The 17,452-nt window shown below is 60.9% G+C and overlaps 3 protein-coding genes across 6 annotated transcripts in view; all 3 read left to right on the top strand.

Moving 5' to 3' along the window:
- The window catches only part of PLEKHM2 (pleckstrin homology and RUN domain containing M2), a 38,925-nt gene extending 36,112 nt beyond the window's left edge, over positions 1 to 2,813 (top strand). Inside the window, exons 17-20 of one of the 2 annotated variants that reach the window (XM_037045150.1) lie at positions 466 to 625; positions 903 to 1,082; positions 1,163 to 1,279; positions 1,777 to 2,813. In XM_037045150.1, coding sequence (XP_036901045.1) covers positions 466 to 625; positions 903 to 1,082; positions 1,163 to 1,279; positions 1,777 to 1,911 — 592 coding nt within the window. In that variant the 3' untranslated portion in view covers positions 1,912 to 2,813. Of the gene's footprint in view, positions 1 to 465; positions 626 to 902; positions 1,083 to 1,162; positions 1,280 to 1,776 lie in introns of those variants that run through there. The other variant, XR_005066342.1, reaches the window with a different exon arrangement.
- Positions 2,814 to 4,024: 1,211 nt separating this feature from the next.
- SLC25A34 (solute carrier family 25 member 34) lies at positions 4,025 to 8,238 on the top strand. 2 transcript variants are annotated; one of them, XM_037045155.1, is made up of 5 exons: positions 4,026 to 4,779; positions 5,413 to 5,478; positions 5,569 to 5,721; positions 6,008 to 6,142; positions 6,755 to 8,238. In XM_037045155.1, the coding sequence occupies exons 1-5, from the start codon at positions 4,360 to 4,362 to the stop codon at positions 6,935 to 6,937; spliced, it is 957 nt and encodes a 318-aa protein (XP_036901050.1). In that variant the 5' UTR covers positions 4,026 to 4,359; the 3' UTR covers positions 6,938 to 8,238. The 2 variants fall into 2 exon arrangements, with proteins under 2 accessions (XP_036901051.1, XP_036901050.1); XM_037045156.1 differs by lacking the exon at positions 5,569 to 5,721 and having other exon boundaries at positions 4,025 to 4,779.
- Positions 8,239 to 8,415: 177 nt separating this feature from the next.
- TMEM82 (transmembrane protein 82) lies at positions 8,416 to 12,898 on the top strand. 2 transcript variants are annotated; one of them, XM_037045154.1, is made up of 6 exons: positions 8,416 to 9,050; positions 9,187 to 9,259; positions 9,455 to 9,629; positions 10,240 to 10,657; positions 11,948 to 12,141; positions 12,452 to 12,898. In XM_037045154.1, the coding sequence occupies exons 1-6, from the start codon at positions 8,960 to 8,962 to the stop codon at positions 12,524 to 12,526; spliced, it is 1,026 nt and encodes a 341-aa protein (XP_036901049.1). In that variant the 5' UTR covers positions 8,416 to 8,959; the 3' UTR covers positions 12,527 to 12,898. The 2 variants fall into 2 exon arrangements, with proteins under 2 accessions (XP_036901049.1, XP_036901046.1); XM_037045151.1 differs by having other exon boundaries at positions 8,421 to 9,050; positions 12,437 to 12,898.
- Positions 12,899 to 17,452: the final 4,554 nt, after the last annotated feature.

Raw genomic sequence — 17,452 nt, 5'->3', positions numbered from 1 at the left:
AGGACTGAGGGACCCAAGGGTGGGGAGAGCAAAGGCTCTCTCGGGAAAGCAAGGGCTTCTTCTTGCCTGGGAGGATCTGGTCTGATAGGGGAGGCGGTCCCTTCCCTGGGCAGCTCCTGCCCTGGCGGGGAAGACGGACACACACATACTTGGAGAAAACAAAGGACCCACAGCAGGAACCTGGGAACACACCCTGACTTGGAGGAGCCTGGAATGGAGCTAAGAGTTGATTCACCCCTCACCTGGCCATGTTTAGGTGTCTAGCAGGATCAAGGCGAGTCTGGACATAAAGGTGTCACACAGAAAGGAGCAGGGCTGCCCAGGAGCTTAACGCCCCTCCCCAGAGCTGGAGGGGTCTGATTGCCTCGGGCGTGCCCCACTGTCGGGCACGTGCCTTGCGCCAGCCCCCGGGACTTCCACCCCGGGCCACCCCTGCTCCCGTTTCACCCTCCTCCTCTGGCCCAGGGGGGAGCAGTGCGGTGGCTGCCGGAGGTCCAACACCACGGATCGGCCCCACGCCTTCCAGGTCATCCTTGCAGACCGGCCCTGCCTGGAGCTGAGCGCTGAGAGCGAGGCTGAGATGGCCGACTGGATGCAGCACCTCTGCCAGGCCGTGTCCAAGGGGGTGAGCTGCTCCTGCCTCCCACTCACCTGGCCGCCCGGCCCTATCCCGGGTCCTTTCCCCAACCTGTGAGGAACAAGACAGGGAGGGCCCAGGAGCAGACCCTAGACCTCAGGGCCACCTGTGGCCTGGAACGCTCACTGTCACTGATACCCAGCCATAGTCCCAAGTGGGCAGGCAGAGCCTGCCTGACTTCTCCAGGGCAGGGCATAAGGTCTGGTGCAGACCAGCACCAGAGCTCCAGCTTGCTTCTCCCCGTCCCTCTGCCAACGCCCTTCAGGTCATCCCCCAGGGGGTATCCCCCAGTCCCTGCATCCCCTGCTGCCTGGTGATCACCGATGACCGCCTTTTCACATGCCATGAGGATTGCCAGACCAGCTTCTTCCGCTCCCTGGGCACAGCCGAGCTGGCCGACATCAGCGCCGTCTGCACGGAACCGGGCAAGGAGTACTGTGTCTTGGTGAGCCAGGTGGGTGGCGGTGGAGGCAGGTCCAGGGGAGGGAGCCCCATGTCTGCTCACCGGAGCCCTGCTCTCCCCAGGAGTTCTCCCGGGACAGCCAGCAGCCCCTCCCACCCTGGGTCATCTACTTGAGCTGCATATCTGAACTGGAGCGATTCCTGTCTGCACTGAACTCTGGGTGGAGAACCATCTACCAGGTACCCAGCTGCCCAGGGCCCTGCAGAGTGGAGCCATTCCCTGAGCAAAGGAGGCCTGCGTGGCACAGATGGAGGTGGGGGTTGGGGACAGCCCCGTACCTGCAGCTCCAGGACAGACACGAACATTTAGGACCGAAGGGAAGCCCTGACTACTCCAGCGAGTCTGAGACTAAGCTGGAAGTGGAACCCAGGAAACACCATCCCCAGCTGTCTGGGTTCCAGTCCAAAAGCATGGGTTACATGCTTTCGGTGGGGCAGAGGCGGAGAGCCATTCTGGGAGGGCAGGACACATTCAGGTGCCCCGGCAGAAGCGCAGGGCCTGCCATGCGGGGGGCCTGCTGAGAGCCTGGGCCTTCCCGGGCAGGAGGAGGCCCAGCCATCACTCTGTGGTCATCTGGAGCCCCTCCTTGAAGGGTGGGAGTTCAGCAGGTGGCCTAGCCACACCTGGTGCTGCGGGTCCCCTCGGCCCTCACAGGTTCCCTGCTCCCCCGATGCAGGTGGACCTCCCCCACAAGGCCATCCAGGAAGCCTCCAGCAAGAAGTTCGAGGATGCCCTGAGCCTCATCCACAGCGCGTGGCAGCGCAGCGACAGCCTGTGCCGCGGCAGAGCCTCCCGGGACCCCTGGTGCTGAGGCAGAGCTGCTGGAGTCCTGTTGGGGCAGCACCGGGAGGCACGGAGCAGTGCACACTGTCACTGTCGCTGTGTCAGTGTGTGGCTCGGGGCCGGCTTCCACCCACCCCCAGCCCGCTCCCACCCCGGGCCGCAGAAGCGACGAGTGGAGCTTGAGACAGGGTCTGTCCCTCCCAGGGGTCCCCAGGGGGTGCTCAACAGCCCTGGGCACCCTGCCCAGCAGGTGGGCGCTGGAAAGTGCCGGGGGCAGAGGGTCTGAGCCCTATGGGCTCTGTGGGTGTATGGCCGCCTCCCCAGGGCCCTGGCCGCAGCCCACGCCATCTCTCCAGGATGACGATGAGAGTAATACTAACTCTGAGAGGAGCAGAAGGACAGGGAGGGCAGGAGTCCCCTCTTCCACTCCTGGGCCAGGGGCCCGTACCAAGGCTCAGGCTGCCCCGGGGGCCCAGAGCGCCCGGCCATCCTTATTCATTGTCGGGCATCTACCTGGCTGTGCAGGGAAGCTGGAACATGGAGATCTCAGTGCATGTCTTCTCCCAGCTGGCTCCATCCCCCAGTGCACTGCTGCCTGCCTGCTGGGGCCGGAGCCAGGCCCCACTGGCCCTCCCTGGCTGCCAGGAGGCCCTGCATGCCCATGGCCCCTGCCCCGCCTCCCCTGAACCTGGTAGTGCCCGAGGACCCAGGAGTCAGGCTCTCCGTTCCCCTGGAGCAACAGGGAGGGAGAGGGCTTGGAGAAGAGCGGAGTCCACCGGCCTGGCGTCCATATTGGAGCCACCTCACTGTCCCCTGCTTGGCTAGAGCCAGGCCCTTCTCAAGAGCTTTCTCAAGGGCCCTCTGGGGGAAGGAGTCAGGTGGTCTGGGTTTTGTTTTTTAAAATAAAAAGATCTGTTATATTGCCAAGAATTGTCACTGACCCTTTCTGACCAGGCTGGATGCGGGGGATCTTCAGCCCTTCTCATTCCACAAATGTGCCATCAGCTGCCCCCACCCCATGAGCCACACACACACACACACACACACACACACACCCACCCCCCCCCCACCCCCAGATTCCCTGAGACCCTGCCCGGGGCACTTGTCACCTGGAGGAGCACAGGCCCGACCTTTGCCCCACCTCCTGTTAACGGCGGCGGCAGGTGTGGAGCAGCTCGCCCTGCAGTGGTCTCCCCCACCAGGGCAGAACCCTCCCTCCTCCCCAGCTCTTGGGAGAGATGCCAGCCACTTCGGATGAACCCGGAAGAGTTCACACTGTTCCTAAAGCTCCTTGTGAGCTGCTGCCCTGGGGGCTGGCCAGAGGATGCCAAGCCTCCTGGGCTGGGCAGGTCTCTGGGAGTCCTGGTGCAGAGAGAGAGCTGCTCAGGGGGCCAAGGCCAAGGTGGGCTGGGTAGTGCCAGCCCCTAGTCAAAGCAGCCTGGTGCTGGCCGAAGTGCCCAGGGGTGGAAGGTCCCCGCCCACCAGATACAAAAGGCCATTTCCACGCCTGGGGCTCTCCTTCAGAAAGCCACACCCTGGAGGTGCTTCCACTGGCAGGAGGGTGGTGCTGACGGACAAGTCCTTGCCAGGTAAATGACCAAAGTCACTGGTCACTCCTTGAGAAACAAGGAGTCTTATTTTTCCATCTCCTACCCACCCAGGGGACACCCAGGCTGGGCAGATGTGGCCCCCTTTTCTTGGGTGCTCTTCACATATCTCCAATCCTCCAAAGAAGCTCTGAAGTGGGTCCTGAGGTCCCAGGTTTCCAGCTGGAGAGACCAGCTCAGAGGGGAAGTGGTTTGCCCAGGTCACAGACTGCAGCCTAGGAGTCAAGATCAGCCCCGCCCCCTGCTCTGCTCCCACAGACAGCAGGAGCACAGACTGGGGCAGCCAGATTGAAGGTGGGAAGGTGGGAAAGGGGGTGTCACAGAGAGTGGCAGAGGTGGGCCTGGGGCACTTGCTGAGTTGCCTGGGCACGTAGAGGCCAAGAGCCTACCAGGGCAGTTGCCCAGTGCCCAGGGCTCTGAGCTACAGCATCACTGGCTGAGCCAAAGCTGTGGCAGGAGCACCAGCCCTTTGCCCCAGGGCCAGAGGGAGGGCAGGAGGACCAGAGGGGCAGAAGGAGGAGTCTCGGGTGGCTGGCACCTTCCCTCTGCCCCTAATCTCTCCCTCTGGTCCTAGGTGACCTTTCCCCCAGATCCCAGGGTCTAGGCCCACCCCCGCAAGGAGCTGTGGAGAACAAAGGCAGCTGGGATTGGTCAGACACAGTGGGGGTGTGTCCCAGGCACCAACAGCTCTGGCTGCTAAGCGGAGCAGGTGGACGCTAGGAAAGATCGGGAGCCGCCTGAGCAGCCGAAGGGGCTGCTCCCAGCAGACCCCTGCCTTCCAGACATGTCCCCAGGACCCCTTGATCCCCAGCCCTGTGGTCCTTCAGGGGTAAAGTCAGACTAAGCGCCACCACCCCAGGGCTGGTGCCATGCCCCTGACCCGGGCACAGCTGGCCACTGGCTCGAAGGACATGGAAACAGTTGCCCCAGCTGTGGACCTAGTGCTGGGGGCCTCGGCCTGTTGCCTGGCCTGCGTCTTCACCAACCCCCTGGAAGTGGTGAAGACACGGCTGCAGCTGCAGGGGGAGCTACAGGCCCCAGGCACCTACCACCGGCCCTACCGGGGCTTGGTGGCCTCAGTAGCCGCTGTGGCCAGAACAGATGGACTATGTGGCTTGCAGAAGGGGCTGGCCGCCAGCCTCCTCTACCAGGGCCTCATGAACAGCGTCCGCTTCTACTGCTACAGCCTGGCCTGCCAGGCTGGCCTCACTCAGCAGCCAGGTGGCACCGTGGTGGCAGGAGCTGTGGCCGGGGCACTGGGAGCCTTCGTGGGAAGTCCTGCTTACCTGGTGAGTGCCTTGTCCCCATCTGCCTCCATCCCAGGACCCAGCTCCTCCGGGGTTCTGAAACTTCCCAGGCTGGCCTCAGTGGTTAGGTGGGGTGGTGCAGGCTGGGTGGGGCTGCTCCCTGGAACATCCCTGTCCGGTCTGCAGTCTGCCCCGGGGCAGCATGACCTTGCCCCATCCTCCCTTCCCTGGGGTCCCTGCCCTGCAGATCCTGAGCCAGGGTAGGTGCAGAGCGTAGCAGCTGTGGTGGCTCAAACCCGAGTAGGCTCCTGTGTGGCTCCTGCAAGTCCAGAATAAAGCTCCCATTGAGCCAGGGCCCCAGTGCTAGGCTGGATGCATAACCATTGTTACCTCTCAGTCCACAAAACAGCTTTTCAAAGCTAGGCAGACAAGTTAAGCAACTTGCCCCAGGGTATACAAGGTGCAGGACTAGGCCAGCTCTGGAGACTCCTCTGACCCTGTTCCACACGCCCCCTGAGCACATAGTTGGGCTCAAAGAACGCACTGCTCCCTGGAACCTCCCGGCCCAGGCCTGCCATCTGGCCCAGGGCACCAGGGAAGGGTGCCCTCCACACACGCTCAGCCGGGCTCTGCAAGGCTCCAGCCCTAAGCCTTCTGTCACTTCTGCTCTCACAGGTCAAAACGCAGCTGCAGGCCCAGACGGTGGCCGGGATGGCGGTGGGGCACCAGCACCACCACCAGGTGGGACTGTCACTTCCCAGAGCTCCCTGGGCTGGGTGGGCTCCTGGGCTGGCAGGGGCTACTCAGTGACCCTGTGCCCTCTCCCCACAGAGCGTCCTGGGCGCCTTGGAGACCATCTGGCGGCAGCAGGGCCTGGCAGGGCTGTGGCGGGGCGTGGGCGGGGCCGTGCCCCGAGTCATGGTTGGCTCGGCTGCCCAGCTGGCTACCTTCGCCTCTGCTAAGGCCTGGGTGCAGGAGAGGCAGGTGAGGGGCCAGGGACACCTGTGCCCAGTCCACCTGGGCCCTCACACAGGGAATCCTAAGGGATGGTCACAGACAGGGCCCCTGAAGACCCCTGGCCCAGCAGAAGTGGGTGTCAGCAGCGAACCCTGAAGCTGTAAAGGAACTTGGGGTGGGGGAGGGGTGGGGTGGGAAACAGCCAGAGTGCGGGGGCCTTGTCTGTCCCCCTTCTCCCAGCTCTTCCCACGCCGGGTAGTGGGACATGGGTGGAGGGCAGCTGCAGGGGTCAGCAGCCATCTCGTCCCCACAGTGGCTCCCAGAGGACAGCTGCCTGGTGGCCCTGGCCGGAGGCATGATCAGCAGCGTGGCTGTGGTGGCTGCCATGACTCCCTTCGATGTGGTCAGCACTCGGCTGTACAATCAGCCCGTGGATGGAGCTGGCAGGGTGAGCGGGGACTGGGTGGCGAGGATGCGGGGCGCTAGAGAGCGCCCTCACCAACCTCCACACATGGCCAGCTATGCACAGACAGGTGACGCTCAGGCGAACGTGTTCCTTCAGCTTCGGCACCCAGCACCTGTGTCCTGGGTACATGCTGAGCAGGCCCACAGATGGATTGTATCCCATTCTCACCACCACCTTCAACTTCCTGGCGGGGAAACTGAGGCTCAGAGACCTCAAGTGACTTGTCTGAGGTCACCCTGCTGGTCTGTGGAGGAGCCTGCGGAGGGAACCAGGCTCAGCCCAGTGGCCTTGCTGGCTCACACCTACCGCGCAGGCAGCGGTGCCGTTGTGCCCAGCACACAGGCGCCCTCCACAGGCTGAGTGAGAGATGACACCCTCCTGCATGCCACTGCTCAAACTGAGCCCGGAGCTGTCTGAAGGAAGAGACCCTTTTGTAAATTTTGCAGCATAAAGGGCCGTCTTTCTGTAGTTTGCTCAACTTGGGGTGGGGCTGCCTCTTCTGACCTGCTGCAGAAGCCCCTACAGCCACGCCCTACTGTGCCAGCCAGGGCCCCAGGGCCCCCGCACTGACACCCACCCTGTGTCTGTCCCCAGGGCCGGCTGTACAGGGGCCTCGCGGACTGTCTGGTGAAGATCTGGCGGCAGGAGGGCCCTCTGGCGCTCTACAAGGGCCTGGGCCCCGCCTACCTGCGCCTGGGCCCCCATACCATCCTCAGCCTGTTCTTGTGGGACGAGCTCCGGAAACTAGCCACACAGGGCCAGAGCCAGGACACCTAGGCCACATCCCTCGCCCCCCTCCCCACATCCTGACACATCCTGTCACCCACTCCAGCTGGGAATGGCCACTGCAGAGCCAGCCACAGGCCCAGGTCTGGCCACAGGTCTGCGGGGAATGTGGGCGGCTGTAGTCGACCACCAGCCCCGTGACCCACCACCCCACTCCGAATCCCCCCCCCACTCTGTTCTGCAGAGCATTCTCCTCCCTCTGCTGTCTGGGGTCGCCTTGTCCCCCAGTCTTGCTCATTGGCACACTGACCACTCTGGAGCATCGTTGTGAGCTGAGTCACTTACCGCACCAGCGAGCTTCATTCTGAAACAGCAGCGTGAGGTAGTACAGTCCTCCTTTGCTGATGGGGAAGCCGAGGCGCAGAGGGTGCCTGGCTTTGACCAAGGCCACCACTGGAACTCAGCCCCGCCCAGACCAGGACTGTGCCCTTGGCAAGGACCAGGACCCTGGGGGCTAGCATGTCTCTGAGGAGTCACTGCACATGTGAGGAGACCCCGGGAGCACCGTGAGGCATGTCACCATCTGTGGTGGCTGCCATAACAAAGTGCCCCGGACTAGGCAGCTGTAACAATAGAAAGGTATTTCCTCACCATTCTGGTAGCTGATGTCCAAGATTAAAGGGTCAGCAGGGTTGGTTTCTTCCGAGACCTTTCTCCTTGGCTTGCAGACGGCCAGCTTCTCTGTGTCCATCCTTCTGTGCGTGTCTGCGCCCTAATGCCCTCTTCTTATAAGGACACCAGTCACATTGGACTAAGGCCCACCCTGGCAACCTCATGTCCATTTAATCTCCTCTTTAAGGACCCAGACTCCAACCAAGTCACATTCTGGGGACTGGGGCCTCGGACTTCATTACATGAATGGAGGGTCAGGAAACACAATTCAGGCCATCACACCAACAAAGGGCTTTTACCAAGGTCTTGCTAGGTGCCCAGCCCTGCAACTGTGCACGCAGACCCTCGTTACAACCCTGAAAGGGAGCCCCCAAGGTGGCCGTTGTCCAGATGAGGAGACCGGTGCCAGGGCAGGGGCGCGACTTCCCCAAAGTGAGTGGCAGAGCTAGGTGTCCTCAACCTGGCCTGTTCCCCAAGCTGCAGCCACACTCCTCACATGGGTGTGTCCCTCTGTGCTCACAGGTGGACACCCAAGTCCCTGGAAGGGGCGGGACGGGTCCAGGTCAAGCGGCCTGAACCACCTTCCTGCCAACACCCTGTGTCTTGGACAAGCTGCCCCCCAGGGGAATCCTACCAACACTCCAGACCAATAAAGTTTTCTATTTTGTTTACTACTATGACTCCCTTGTGCAGGCGGTCTCAGTCTCCCTGACCCTGAGCCCACCCCCCACCCCCGCCACTTTGGCGCTCGACCTCAGTCTCCCCTCCCCCCAGTTAAAACCCCCTTGACCTCTTCCGACTGGGAAAGGAGGATCCAGAAGAACTGGGCAATCCAGCCCCACCCTAGAGGGCCCAGGAGAGGCCTGCCCCCTAGTGGACACAGAGAGGAGAGGAGCGGCAGGCTGCCCTGTGGCCCAGGGGTGGGGCCTGGAGCTGAATCCCAACCTCTGGCAGTGAGGGCGATAAGGGACCCCTCCAGACTTCTGGCTGAGAGTAGAACCTGAAGGGGGAACAGGTGCCCCCTTCCAGATCCTGGGCTGAGAGGACAGAGCCCAGACCTGAGACTGGGGGACAGTACCTGACGGAGGACAGACAAGGCTTGGGGCTTCGGGAAGCCACTGTATGGGAAGCCCCAAGGGAGGCTGAGACAGGCAGCACCAGACTGGAGCAGAGAGACTGACACCAACCCCAGAGACGCCCTTCACCCCCTGCTGCCCAGAGTGGGAACACCCCACAGCTGGCAGGTTTAAGGCCCCTGGCTCTCCTCTCCTCCCCCTCCCTCTGGGCTCTGGGCCTTTGATCCCTCCCTCCCTGCCTCGCCTCCACTGACACCTTTGCCCTGTGACTCAGGCTCTCCGGTGCAGACCTGGCCAGAGGCTGGGACTGCAGCAGCTGACGGCCATGTTCTCCCTGCTGTCCCCCACCTCCTGGCTCCCTGGCCTCTCCTCCCTTGAGTGGGGCTCAGGCCTCCTGCTCAACTCCCTCCTGCAAGGTGAGCACCGCCTCCCTGCGCCCTCTGGGGCCTGCTCCCTGAAGTGCCGGGTGGACCCCAACCCTAGGTCTCCCAGCCCCCAGGCTTCCCCTCCCCTAACCCTACCAAGCACCCCTACTTTCCCTCCACCCCTCAGGCCTCATCGGGGCCTGCGGAGTCTCTGTCCTGAACAACCTGCTGAAGGTTTACTTCTTCGTGGGCTGTGCCAAGTGAGTGCCCGCCTCCCAGCCCACTACCAGCCCTTCTGAGGTCCCTGGGTCCCCAGCTGTGACTCTGGCCTCTGTGAGAGGATTGGGGGCAAGAGACCACTGTCTGGCCAGGAAGTGTGGCCGGGGGCCCTGGGACCCCTGCCAGGGCCCAGGCTGGTGGTTCTGCCCCTCTGCCTTCAGCCGCTCTCCCCACAGCAATCCGGAGCGGCGACCGCAAAAGGAGCAGCTTCGGGCCCGGTGGACTTCTCTGGACACCGTGCACCTGACCGGACTGGCCCTGATCCTGACCGTCGTGGGGAACCGGGTGGCCTCCCTGGTGGCACTGGAGTTCTCCCTCCGGGCTGTCTCCACGCTGCTCTCCCTGGGCAAGGTGAGGCCGCAGGGGGGTGGGAGGTGTGCCCTGCCTAGCCTGGGCCCTGGATTCCACCCCAAACACAGGAAGCTGGGCCCACTTGGAGCGTGGCATCTCCTCGGGTTGTGACCACCAAGACCAAGTCTCCACCCAGAGTAGACACGCCCCCAGTCCGAGAAGATGCTGGCGGCGGCTCCTGGAAGCCAAGGGCTTCCCACATGCTGGTAGCTGGAGCGTGTCATCCCACTATCCTCTCACCTGAGAGGGACTGAGGTTCCTGTGACCCCCTCCATTTCACTGGTGCAAAGTTAAGGCTTAGAGAGAGTACGTGGCTTGTCTGTGGCCAACAACCCACAAGACACAGAGTCAGGCTTTGAACTCAGGTCTTCAGGGCTCTGAGCCACCACCCTTCAGCAAGCACGTGAAATTAAGCTGCAGGAAATGATCCCTTTAGGGCTGGACGTGAAGGCGACATTCCCTCTGATGGGGGGAGGTCCTCAGGGCTCCTTTGGGCTCCAGCCTCCTACAGACCAAAGCATTTGTACTGTGACAGCCCTCAGGGCCCCAGTGGCAAGGGGAGGCCCGAGCCCCACAATTATAGCCCCTCTTCTGCCCCGTCCCCTGCCAGGGCTCCCGGAGCACCGAGAGGCTGCAGCTGTACCTGCTGTGCCAGTACTCACTGGGCTGCGGGCTGACCTGCGGCCTGAGCTTCCTGCAGGAGGGCGCCGCTCACTGCACTCTGAACCTGCTGCTGGGCCTCGGGCTGGCCCTGCTGCTCAACACAGTCACCCAGCGCCTCTGCCGCCACGTCTGCTCCCTCTACGAGCTGCACAGCAGCCAGCACTACTGCGGGGTTTGCCTGGGCCTGCTGGCCAGCGCGCATGGCCTCCCCCGGCTGCTGGGCCGCATCCTGGCCGTGGCCTTTGGCGTGAGTGACCTGGCGGCCGTGGCCCTCATCAACCAGGACTTCCTGACCACCTCGGAAGCTGTGCGCTTCTGGACGCCGCTCACCATCTGCTACACCCTGCTGGTCATTTACATGCAAGGTAATGGCCACAGTCGGGGTCCTGGGCGTTTGCCACACATTAGCATCCTGCTTTCTGACCCTGAGGAGGCCGGCAAGGTAGTCCCCATCCCTGTCATCCAGCGGGTCTGGCATGGTGACAGAGACCATTTGGTAGATGAGGCAGCTCAGGGAAGGGTGCAGCGTGCAGTGGGAGCCCTGAGCAGATAGTTCTGGAATTGGACCTTGAAGGGTAAGCAGGGGCCCTCTGAGAGACGTGACAGGGGCACAGGACCTTGCATGCCAAGTTCAGAGGGGAGAGAGAGCCTGACGGCCTTGAACAACCGAAAACAGCTGAGTGTAGCTGTCACCCCAAGAGGGCTGAGGGGATGAGGTGCATGGGGGCCTGATGGAGAGTCCCTGTGGGCCAGGCTACGGAGAACGATAGAAAGCCATTGCAGGGTTTTAAGCAGGAGAGGGTGACCCAGTCACATCTGGGCTCTAGGAAGAGCCACCTGTCTGCAGAGTGAGGATGGGGTGGGCAGAGTGATGATGGCAGGAAAAGGAAGGGTGGCCAGGCAAAGAGCAGCAGGTGCAAAGGCCCTGGGGTGGGCATGGACTCGGTGTGCTTGATGAACAGCAAGGAAACCGGGATGGCTGGGGGTTTGGGCAAAGGGGAACAAGCCAGGGGCCAGATGAGGCTGGAGAGCCTGGAGGCACCGGTCAAAGTGGTCAGGACCTCCCAGGCTAGATAAAGGAGTTTGGAGCTTGCCTCAAATGCAGCGGGAAGGGCTGGAGGATTAAAAGCAGAAGAGTGATTTTAATCTCACTGATGTGTTTAGAAGGTCATTAGCTGTTGAGTAGACCACTTGAGTTATAGGGTCAAGAACAGGAGCCAGGAGCCCAGCCAGGAGGCCAGGACCAGGTAGGGCAGTAGAGTGGGGAGGGGTGCGTGGGTGGGGCCTGTTTGGCAGAAAGAGCTGACAGGCCTCCTAGTGGATCAGAGGTAGAACTGCAGGGGAGGAGTCAGGCCAATGCTGCAGCTGGAGGCCGGCGGCTCTGCCCTGAGGACAGACAGGTGGAGCTCACCAGTGTGAGACCTGCAGGTGGGCAGTGATGCTGGGAGGGAGATGGGCCTGGTGCTCTGGGGCGGGGGAATGCTCGCTGTGGGGGGTGGGGCCAGAGGCAAGGGGGAGGGGCTATCTGGGAGGGGAAGGCTCAAACTGGGGAGGGTCAGTGGGGGAGCTGGGAGGTCCAGCCCTGATCCAGCTGGACCTCAATTTGGGGCACTGGTCGTGGCAGGCAGGTGATGACAGGCGTGTGTCCCCCACAGAGGAGCAGCGGCAGCACCCCCACCCTGGCCTGCAGAACCAGGTCCAGACGGTGCTGGTGCGCATGGGTGGCCTCTTCGTGCTGCTGCTGACCGTGGGCCGCTGGCTGGACCTCCTGGGTGTCCTCATCTCCCTGCTGGGCGAACTTTGGTGCCTGGTGGGCGTCCGCACTCTGCTTGACCTTTGCCAGATACAGGTGGGCACCCTCACCCCGTGCCTCCCCCAGACCCCCAGGCACCCTGTGCCTTGCCCCAGACAGCCACGGGAGCCTCAACGGGCTGACACTTGTTTAAGAAGAGCTGGGGCGCCCTCTCTCGGGATGCGGGGCAGAGGGGGCTGGAATCCCCTCTCACCTGGTGGTAACCTTTGACCTGTGCCCCAGAAGCCCCAAATGGGAGGATGGTCTTGGATAAATGAAGGCCTGAAGTGTCCCCCCGGAGAATGGGGCATTGGGGGGTGTCCTTCATCCTTTCCTCCCCACGTCCCCTCAGGACTTTCCAACCCAGAGGCCTTTGGTGTCACCTCCAAGCCAGGCCCGGCCCTTAGCACCTGCCCAGACCCAGGGGACGGCCCGCTCCTGACCCGCCTCAGAGAGGACTCGCGGACTCGTAGTCTGACTCAAGCCCACACAGGCCCATCTGGAGGCCTGGACCCCCCCCCCAGCACGGTGCCTGGAGGCAGACCGGCAGGGTTGGCCCCCACCTGGAACTTGAGGTGGGCACTGGAGTCCCCCCCACCCGAGATGGAGGGGAGGGCTAGGCCCTTCAGAAGGTGGGGGCACCTGGAGGCCACCAGGTTCATCCTCCTTCCTCAGGGTGGGCAGAGGACATGCAGGCCCCCTAGACCTGCCGTGGGGGGAGGGGGAGGGGAGAGGCGCATCCTCAGAAGGGCTTCCCCCTTCCTGGCCTCCCTGACCTCCTCCGTGGACAATAAAGATGTTTTTCTCAACCTGAGCTTAGAATTGTGAGCAAACAGATCAGGAAAGGGGCTTTTCTGAGGCCACGTGGCTCTGCCGGCCCGGCAGGCTGGCATGTCAGGAGTCCCACACTGAGGTGGCTGAGAGGTGGCAACAGGGCGCAGCGTGGTGGACACATGGACCAGCGCCTACTTGTACCGGGATGGACAGTGCCTGTCCTGTGCCATCCTAGGCTGAGACACAGCTGAAGGAAACACAGTGCTGAAGTGGCCTCTGTGGGCACCTCATGTCCCCTGCAGGGTGCAGCTCTCGGAGGCCACAGAGAGCACGGACGAAGGCTGGACGCCAGCTCCTCTGCTGGCCTGCCGTGTGCCATGGGGTGGCTGCCCCCCCGTGTGCTGGGCACTGTGCTGAGCCTTGGTAGGACTCATTTCATTCTGACATCAGCCCCAGGAGGTAGGTACTGTTATCCCCTTTTACAGATTCAGAAACTGAGTCTCAGAGAGGTGAAGTAACTCCCTCGAGGGCACACAGCTGGTTATCGGCCGTCAGGATCTGCATCCAGGCAGCCTGGACCGCAGAGCTCAAGTGTTTTGCATGCTTCTTGCTCCTCTCTTCTCATAGAAGAGTTGGGGCCAGGGAACCTCGTCGGTGGGAATAAAAAATATCACAGGTCCGTTATTGGCAGGTTCTGGAACGTGGTTCTGGACACCTTTTGCCCAGCGTAGCCCGAAGCTCCATCACGGTCATGTTCTCCTGGCCCAGACACCCAGCTCCCCTGGGTGCCTTGCTTCCATGGGGGTTGGGCTGAAGCCTTTTCCCAGGAGGGTCCCCATGGGGCAAAGGACCGGCAGCCAGGGGACTTCTGAGGGGCTGTGAGGGCCAGGCTGTTTGAGGGGCTGGGGAGGCACCAGGGAGGAGGTGAAGGCTGGAGAATGTTCTGGAGAATTCCAGGCTCCTGTGGGCCTCACTCCCAGCAGAGGCCGCCATGTCCGCCCACAGGCCGCTTCAGGGCAGACAGGGCCTGGCGAGGAGTCTGCGCTCCCTGCACGCGGAACACCTGGGAGATGGGCAGGCTGGCCCAAGGCTGGGCGGGGTGGTGTCCGCTGACCCCTCCAGGAGTGGCCACCCCACTGATGGCTTGAGCCCTACCTCTGGTCCCCTGCTCTGTCCTACTCCAAGGAGGGCCACTCTGCCTTAGAGTAGCTGAGGTGGGGGATATTGTGTGTTCCCCACCCCCAATACAGGACCTAGCCCCTCATCTGCCTGGGAGTGCCCTCCGTTCCCTTGGGGCAGGAAACTTGCCCCAGTCTGGGAGGAAATGGCTCAGTGAGGCGGGCAAAGGGCCAGACTGGCCAGACCCAGACTGGACACCAGGTTCCAACTGTTCTAATGTTTTTGCTGGAAGGTTCCCTGGCCTTCTGGTCCCCACATAGCCTAGGACCCAGTGGGGACAGGGCGGGGAGGGATTGGACTCGGCAGTTCTTTCCTTTTTATGGGCACAGGGACTGTTTTCCAAACAAAACCTGGGGCACGTGGGCTGCAATAAAATTCTTTTCTTATCTATTAAACTATTTTTGTGTAAAAATTAGATCACTCTAAGTGAGGCATTTAGCAAACCTCCATACCAAACAAAGAGAAAGGGCGGAGGAAATCCAAACGGTACCGTCTGGAGTAGGGGCCTGGCTCTGGGGCCGGGTCCCCCGGGGAACAGGAGAGCTCGCCTCCTGGGCCCTGACCAGCGTCCTCCTGAAGAGGTGGATGAAGACCAGCACGCCCAGTCCCCACTAAGAGGGCGTGAGGGAAACCTCCGGGGCATCTGTAGTTGCAGTGAGCCAGCCCCCTCCTTCCTGAGCCCCCACTCCTGGCTTTTCTGAGCTGTAACAGTGTCCCTTTGGGTGTCCTGTGTTGCTTGCTCCACTCATTCACAAGTGACGACTGAGCAGAGGTGGGCAGGGGCCATGTCACTCAGGGCCATGGAGGAGGGGGTGAGGGTTTTCGTCCCCATGATGGGCAGCCAACGGAGGGTTTGCAGAAGAGATGACATAATGTGACTTACAAGGGGGGACGCCCCCAAAAGGAAATTTATGTATAAAAAATTTGTGTATTTGTTCTCACATGTTTAAACTTCAGTCACCTTTAGAGTATTCTGCATTTGATGCGATACGCCTATTGAAACGTTTTTTTCCCCTGCTCAAAACTGTTTTTAAACTTGTTGATTTTGATGCCTTTTAGTGTTTCTGCCATTTTTTTGTTTCACCTCTTCTACATTGGCAAAGCGGTTTCCCTTTGAGGACTTTTTCATCAGGAAAACAAAAAAAAAGTCACTGGGGACAAGATTAGGTGAATAGGGAGGGTAGAGCATGGGGTGATGCCGTTTTGGTCAAAACCTGCTGAATACTCAGCATGGTGTGGGCAGACGTGCTTGTAAATCACCCACATGAAATGGGCAAAGGAGTTGAAAGAGTCTTTACAAAAAATTCACTGAAGCCAAACACAGCCTCTCACAACAACACCAGCTGGTACAGATACGGATGGGTTCCTAGAACACTAACCTAGCAGGGAAAGCCTGTACTATCGGGGCCTGCCCTCCAGAAGGTAATTCTAGTGTTTTTGGAGTCCCCCCTCATATATGAATTTGTAATATGTGTCAATTGCCTCCACCTTCCTAGAAGCTCCATGGGGACGAGGACTGTGTCTAACCTGACTTCTGTGAGGTCCTTGGCTTTTGCCTAGCACACAGTAGGTGTCCAATCAATGTTGATTGGATCAAAGCCCTCCTCCTACTGTTGGCAGCAGGTGACAGCTCCCCAACAGTCTGTCTGGGCAGCAGTAAATGTCCCCAGGGGTCTGATCTCACCTCCAGACATCTCTCCCACCCGGGTCTCAGTTGCCTGAACCCTATTAGAAGGTGGAGCCCTCACTCAGTCACTTGGCAGAAAGCTGGTCTGAGGCTGGGAGGGAGGGAGGAGGGGAGCAGGGCCTCTGAGCTGGTGGACAAAGGGCGTGTGTTCTCATTCAGCGCACTTCCTGGGTTTCCATTGCAGGAAGCTTGGCACCTGCTGAGGTGACACTGACACCCGTAGTGGCGCGGGAGACCCTTGGCCAGGACGCTCCCCCCCACCTGGGAGCAGCGGCGGAGGTGAGACAGGTGGCCAGGGGTGCTGGGTGGCAGGCCCTCACTCTCCCCATTGACATTCCCCCGTCCCGAGCCAGTCTTAGCCCAGAGCAGATGTGAGGGTGCCTGGGTCCCAGACGGAGTCTTTGTGACCTTGAACAAGGCCCTAGATCAGCCCTTTGGTACCTACTGTCCCACCTTGGGGTGCAGTGAGGTGGCCTGGGGAATATCTTGGAGGTGAGGGAGAGCAGCTACATTTTTCTATTTGTTTGTTTTAATGCTCACCTGAGGGTATGTTTATTAGTTAGAGAGAGAGAAACATTGATATGAGAGAGAAAATATCGACTGGTTGCCTCCAGTATGCGCCCTGACTGGGGATTGAACCTACAACCTTTTGGTGCATGGAATGATGCTCCAAACAGCTGAGCATCCCGGCTGGGGCTGCATTTTTCTGTTTCAAATAAGCTTTTGGGTCACACAAAAGGGATTGGAAAGGGATTTCTACAGCAAAAGTGTCTGAAAACCCCTGGGTCATACCTTCCTCCTCCAGTCTTTCCTGTCTCCTTACCCCTGGAGGAGGTGTAGGGGAATCTTGCGCCCAAGTGGGAGGCGTTGCTGCCCAGCCAGAACTGAGCCCGGCCGGGGCTCAGGCAGCTGTGAGTGCGGTTCTCCCTGGGCTCTCCAAGCCTCAGCCTCCAAATCCGAAGGGTGGTGGGCAGTCAGTCTCACAGCCCCTGGGGCACGGAGCACTGCACCGAGGGGCTACTGGCCTGGGTTTGAATCCAGGTCTGGGCCTCAGTTTCCTCATCTGTGAAACAAGAGTAACCAGCTCCGCCCCACAGGGCCCTCCTGGGGATCAGATGGAAAGGAAGCCTGTAGGCCAGGTGCCCGCTGATAGGAACCCTGTAGGTTGCCGCTGCTACCGTGGAGTGGCTGCTTCCTTGAGCCCCCCCCCCCCCCCCCCGCCCGCACTGACCCAAAGAAATACATGAGCCGGAGAAAAGACAAATAGCTCACACTGAACTGGTCAATACAGAGATGGAAGCTTATGCTTTAAAAACGCAGCTCGCCAGTGGCACGTAGATTACAGGTTACACAGGGCAGAATCACAAGACACGGTGGGTTGGGGGCACGGGGTCATGCTGGGAACTGTTGGGAGGTGAGGCGAGAGTGATAAATCACTCCTTCAGGTCTTGAGGTCAGTTCTGAGGTCTTTTCCTGCGTTTCTCTGTCTGGTCTCCTGGGAAGGGAGCCCGAGGGGTTGTTCCACCTTGGCTCAGGCGCTGAAACACAACTCAGGGCAGTATGTGGCGTGCAGAGGTCCCGACTGTGTGACCCTTAGGTCCTGGCTACTACCCAGGGACCCTCAGTTTAAGCCACGACGATCAAATGAAACAAGTATGACCAAAAGTGGGTGAGGGATTTAGGGCCATGGCAGGAGGGGTGGAGGAGCCTGGGACAGGGTTCCAGGCA

The sequence above is a fragment of the Sturnira hondurensis genome, unplaced genomic scaffold (assembly GCF_014824575.4).
Source record: "Sturnira hondurensis isolate 20B ecotype Veracruz unplaced genomic scaffold, ASM1482457v3 Scaffold0004257, whole genome shotgun sequence".
Taxonomy (NCBI): Eukaryota; Metazoa; Chordata; class Mammalia; order Chiroptera; family Phyllostomidae; genus Sturnira; species Sturnira hondurensis.
Note: the sequence above shows the minus strand (reverse complement) of the source record. Positions and strands in the feature narration are given on the sequence as shown.

What these genes read in the sequence shown, in the direction of transcription:
- TMEM82 (XM_037045151.1), top strand. Translation starts at nt 8,960, where the DNA reads ATGTTCTCCCTGCTGTCCCCCACCTCCTGGCTCCCTGGCCTCTCCTCC. An exon ending in GCTCAACTCCCTCCTGCAAG is followed by an intron (nt 9,051 to 9,186) that starts GTGAGCACCGCC and finishes TCCACCCCTCAG; the next exon opens with GCCTCATCGGGGCCTGCGGA. An exon ending in CGCTGCTCTCCCTGGGCAAG is followed by an intron (nt 9,630 to 10,239) that starts GTGAGGCCGCAG and finishes GTCCCCTGCCAG; the next exon opens with GGCTCCCGGAGCACCGAGAG.
- SLC25A34 (XM_037045155.1), top strand. Translation starts at nt 4,360, where the DNA reads ATGCCCCTGACCCGGGCACAGCTGGCCACTGGCTCGAAGGACATGGAA. An exon ending in CCTGGGTGCAGGAGAGGCAG is followed by an intron (nt 5,722 to 6,007) that starts GTGAGGGGCCAG and finishes TCGTCCCCACAG; the next exon opens with TGGCTCCCAGAGGACAGCTG. An exon ending in CCGTGGATGGAGCTGGCAGG is followed by an intron (nt 6,143 to 6,754) that starts GTGAGCGGGGAC and finishes GTCTGTCCCCAG; the next exon opens with GGCCGGCTGTACAGGGGCCT.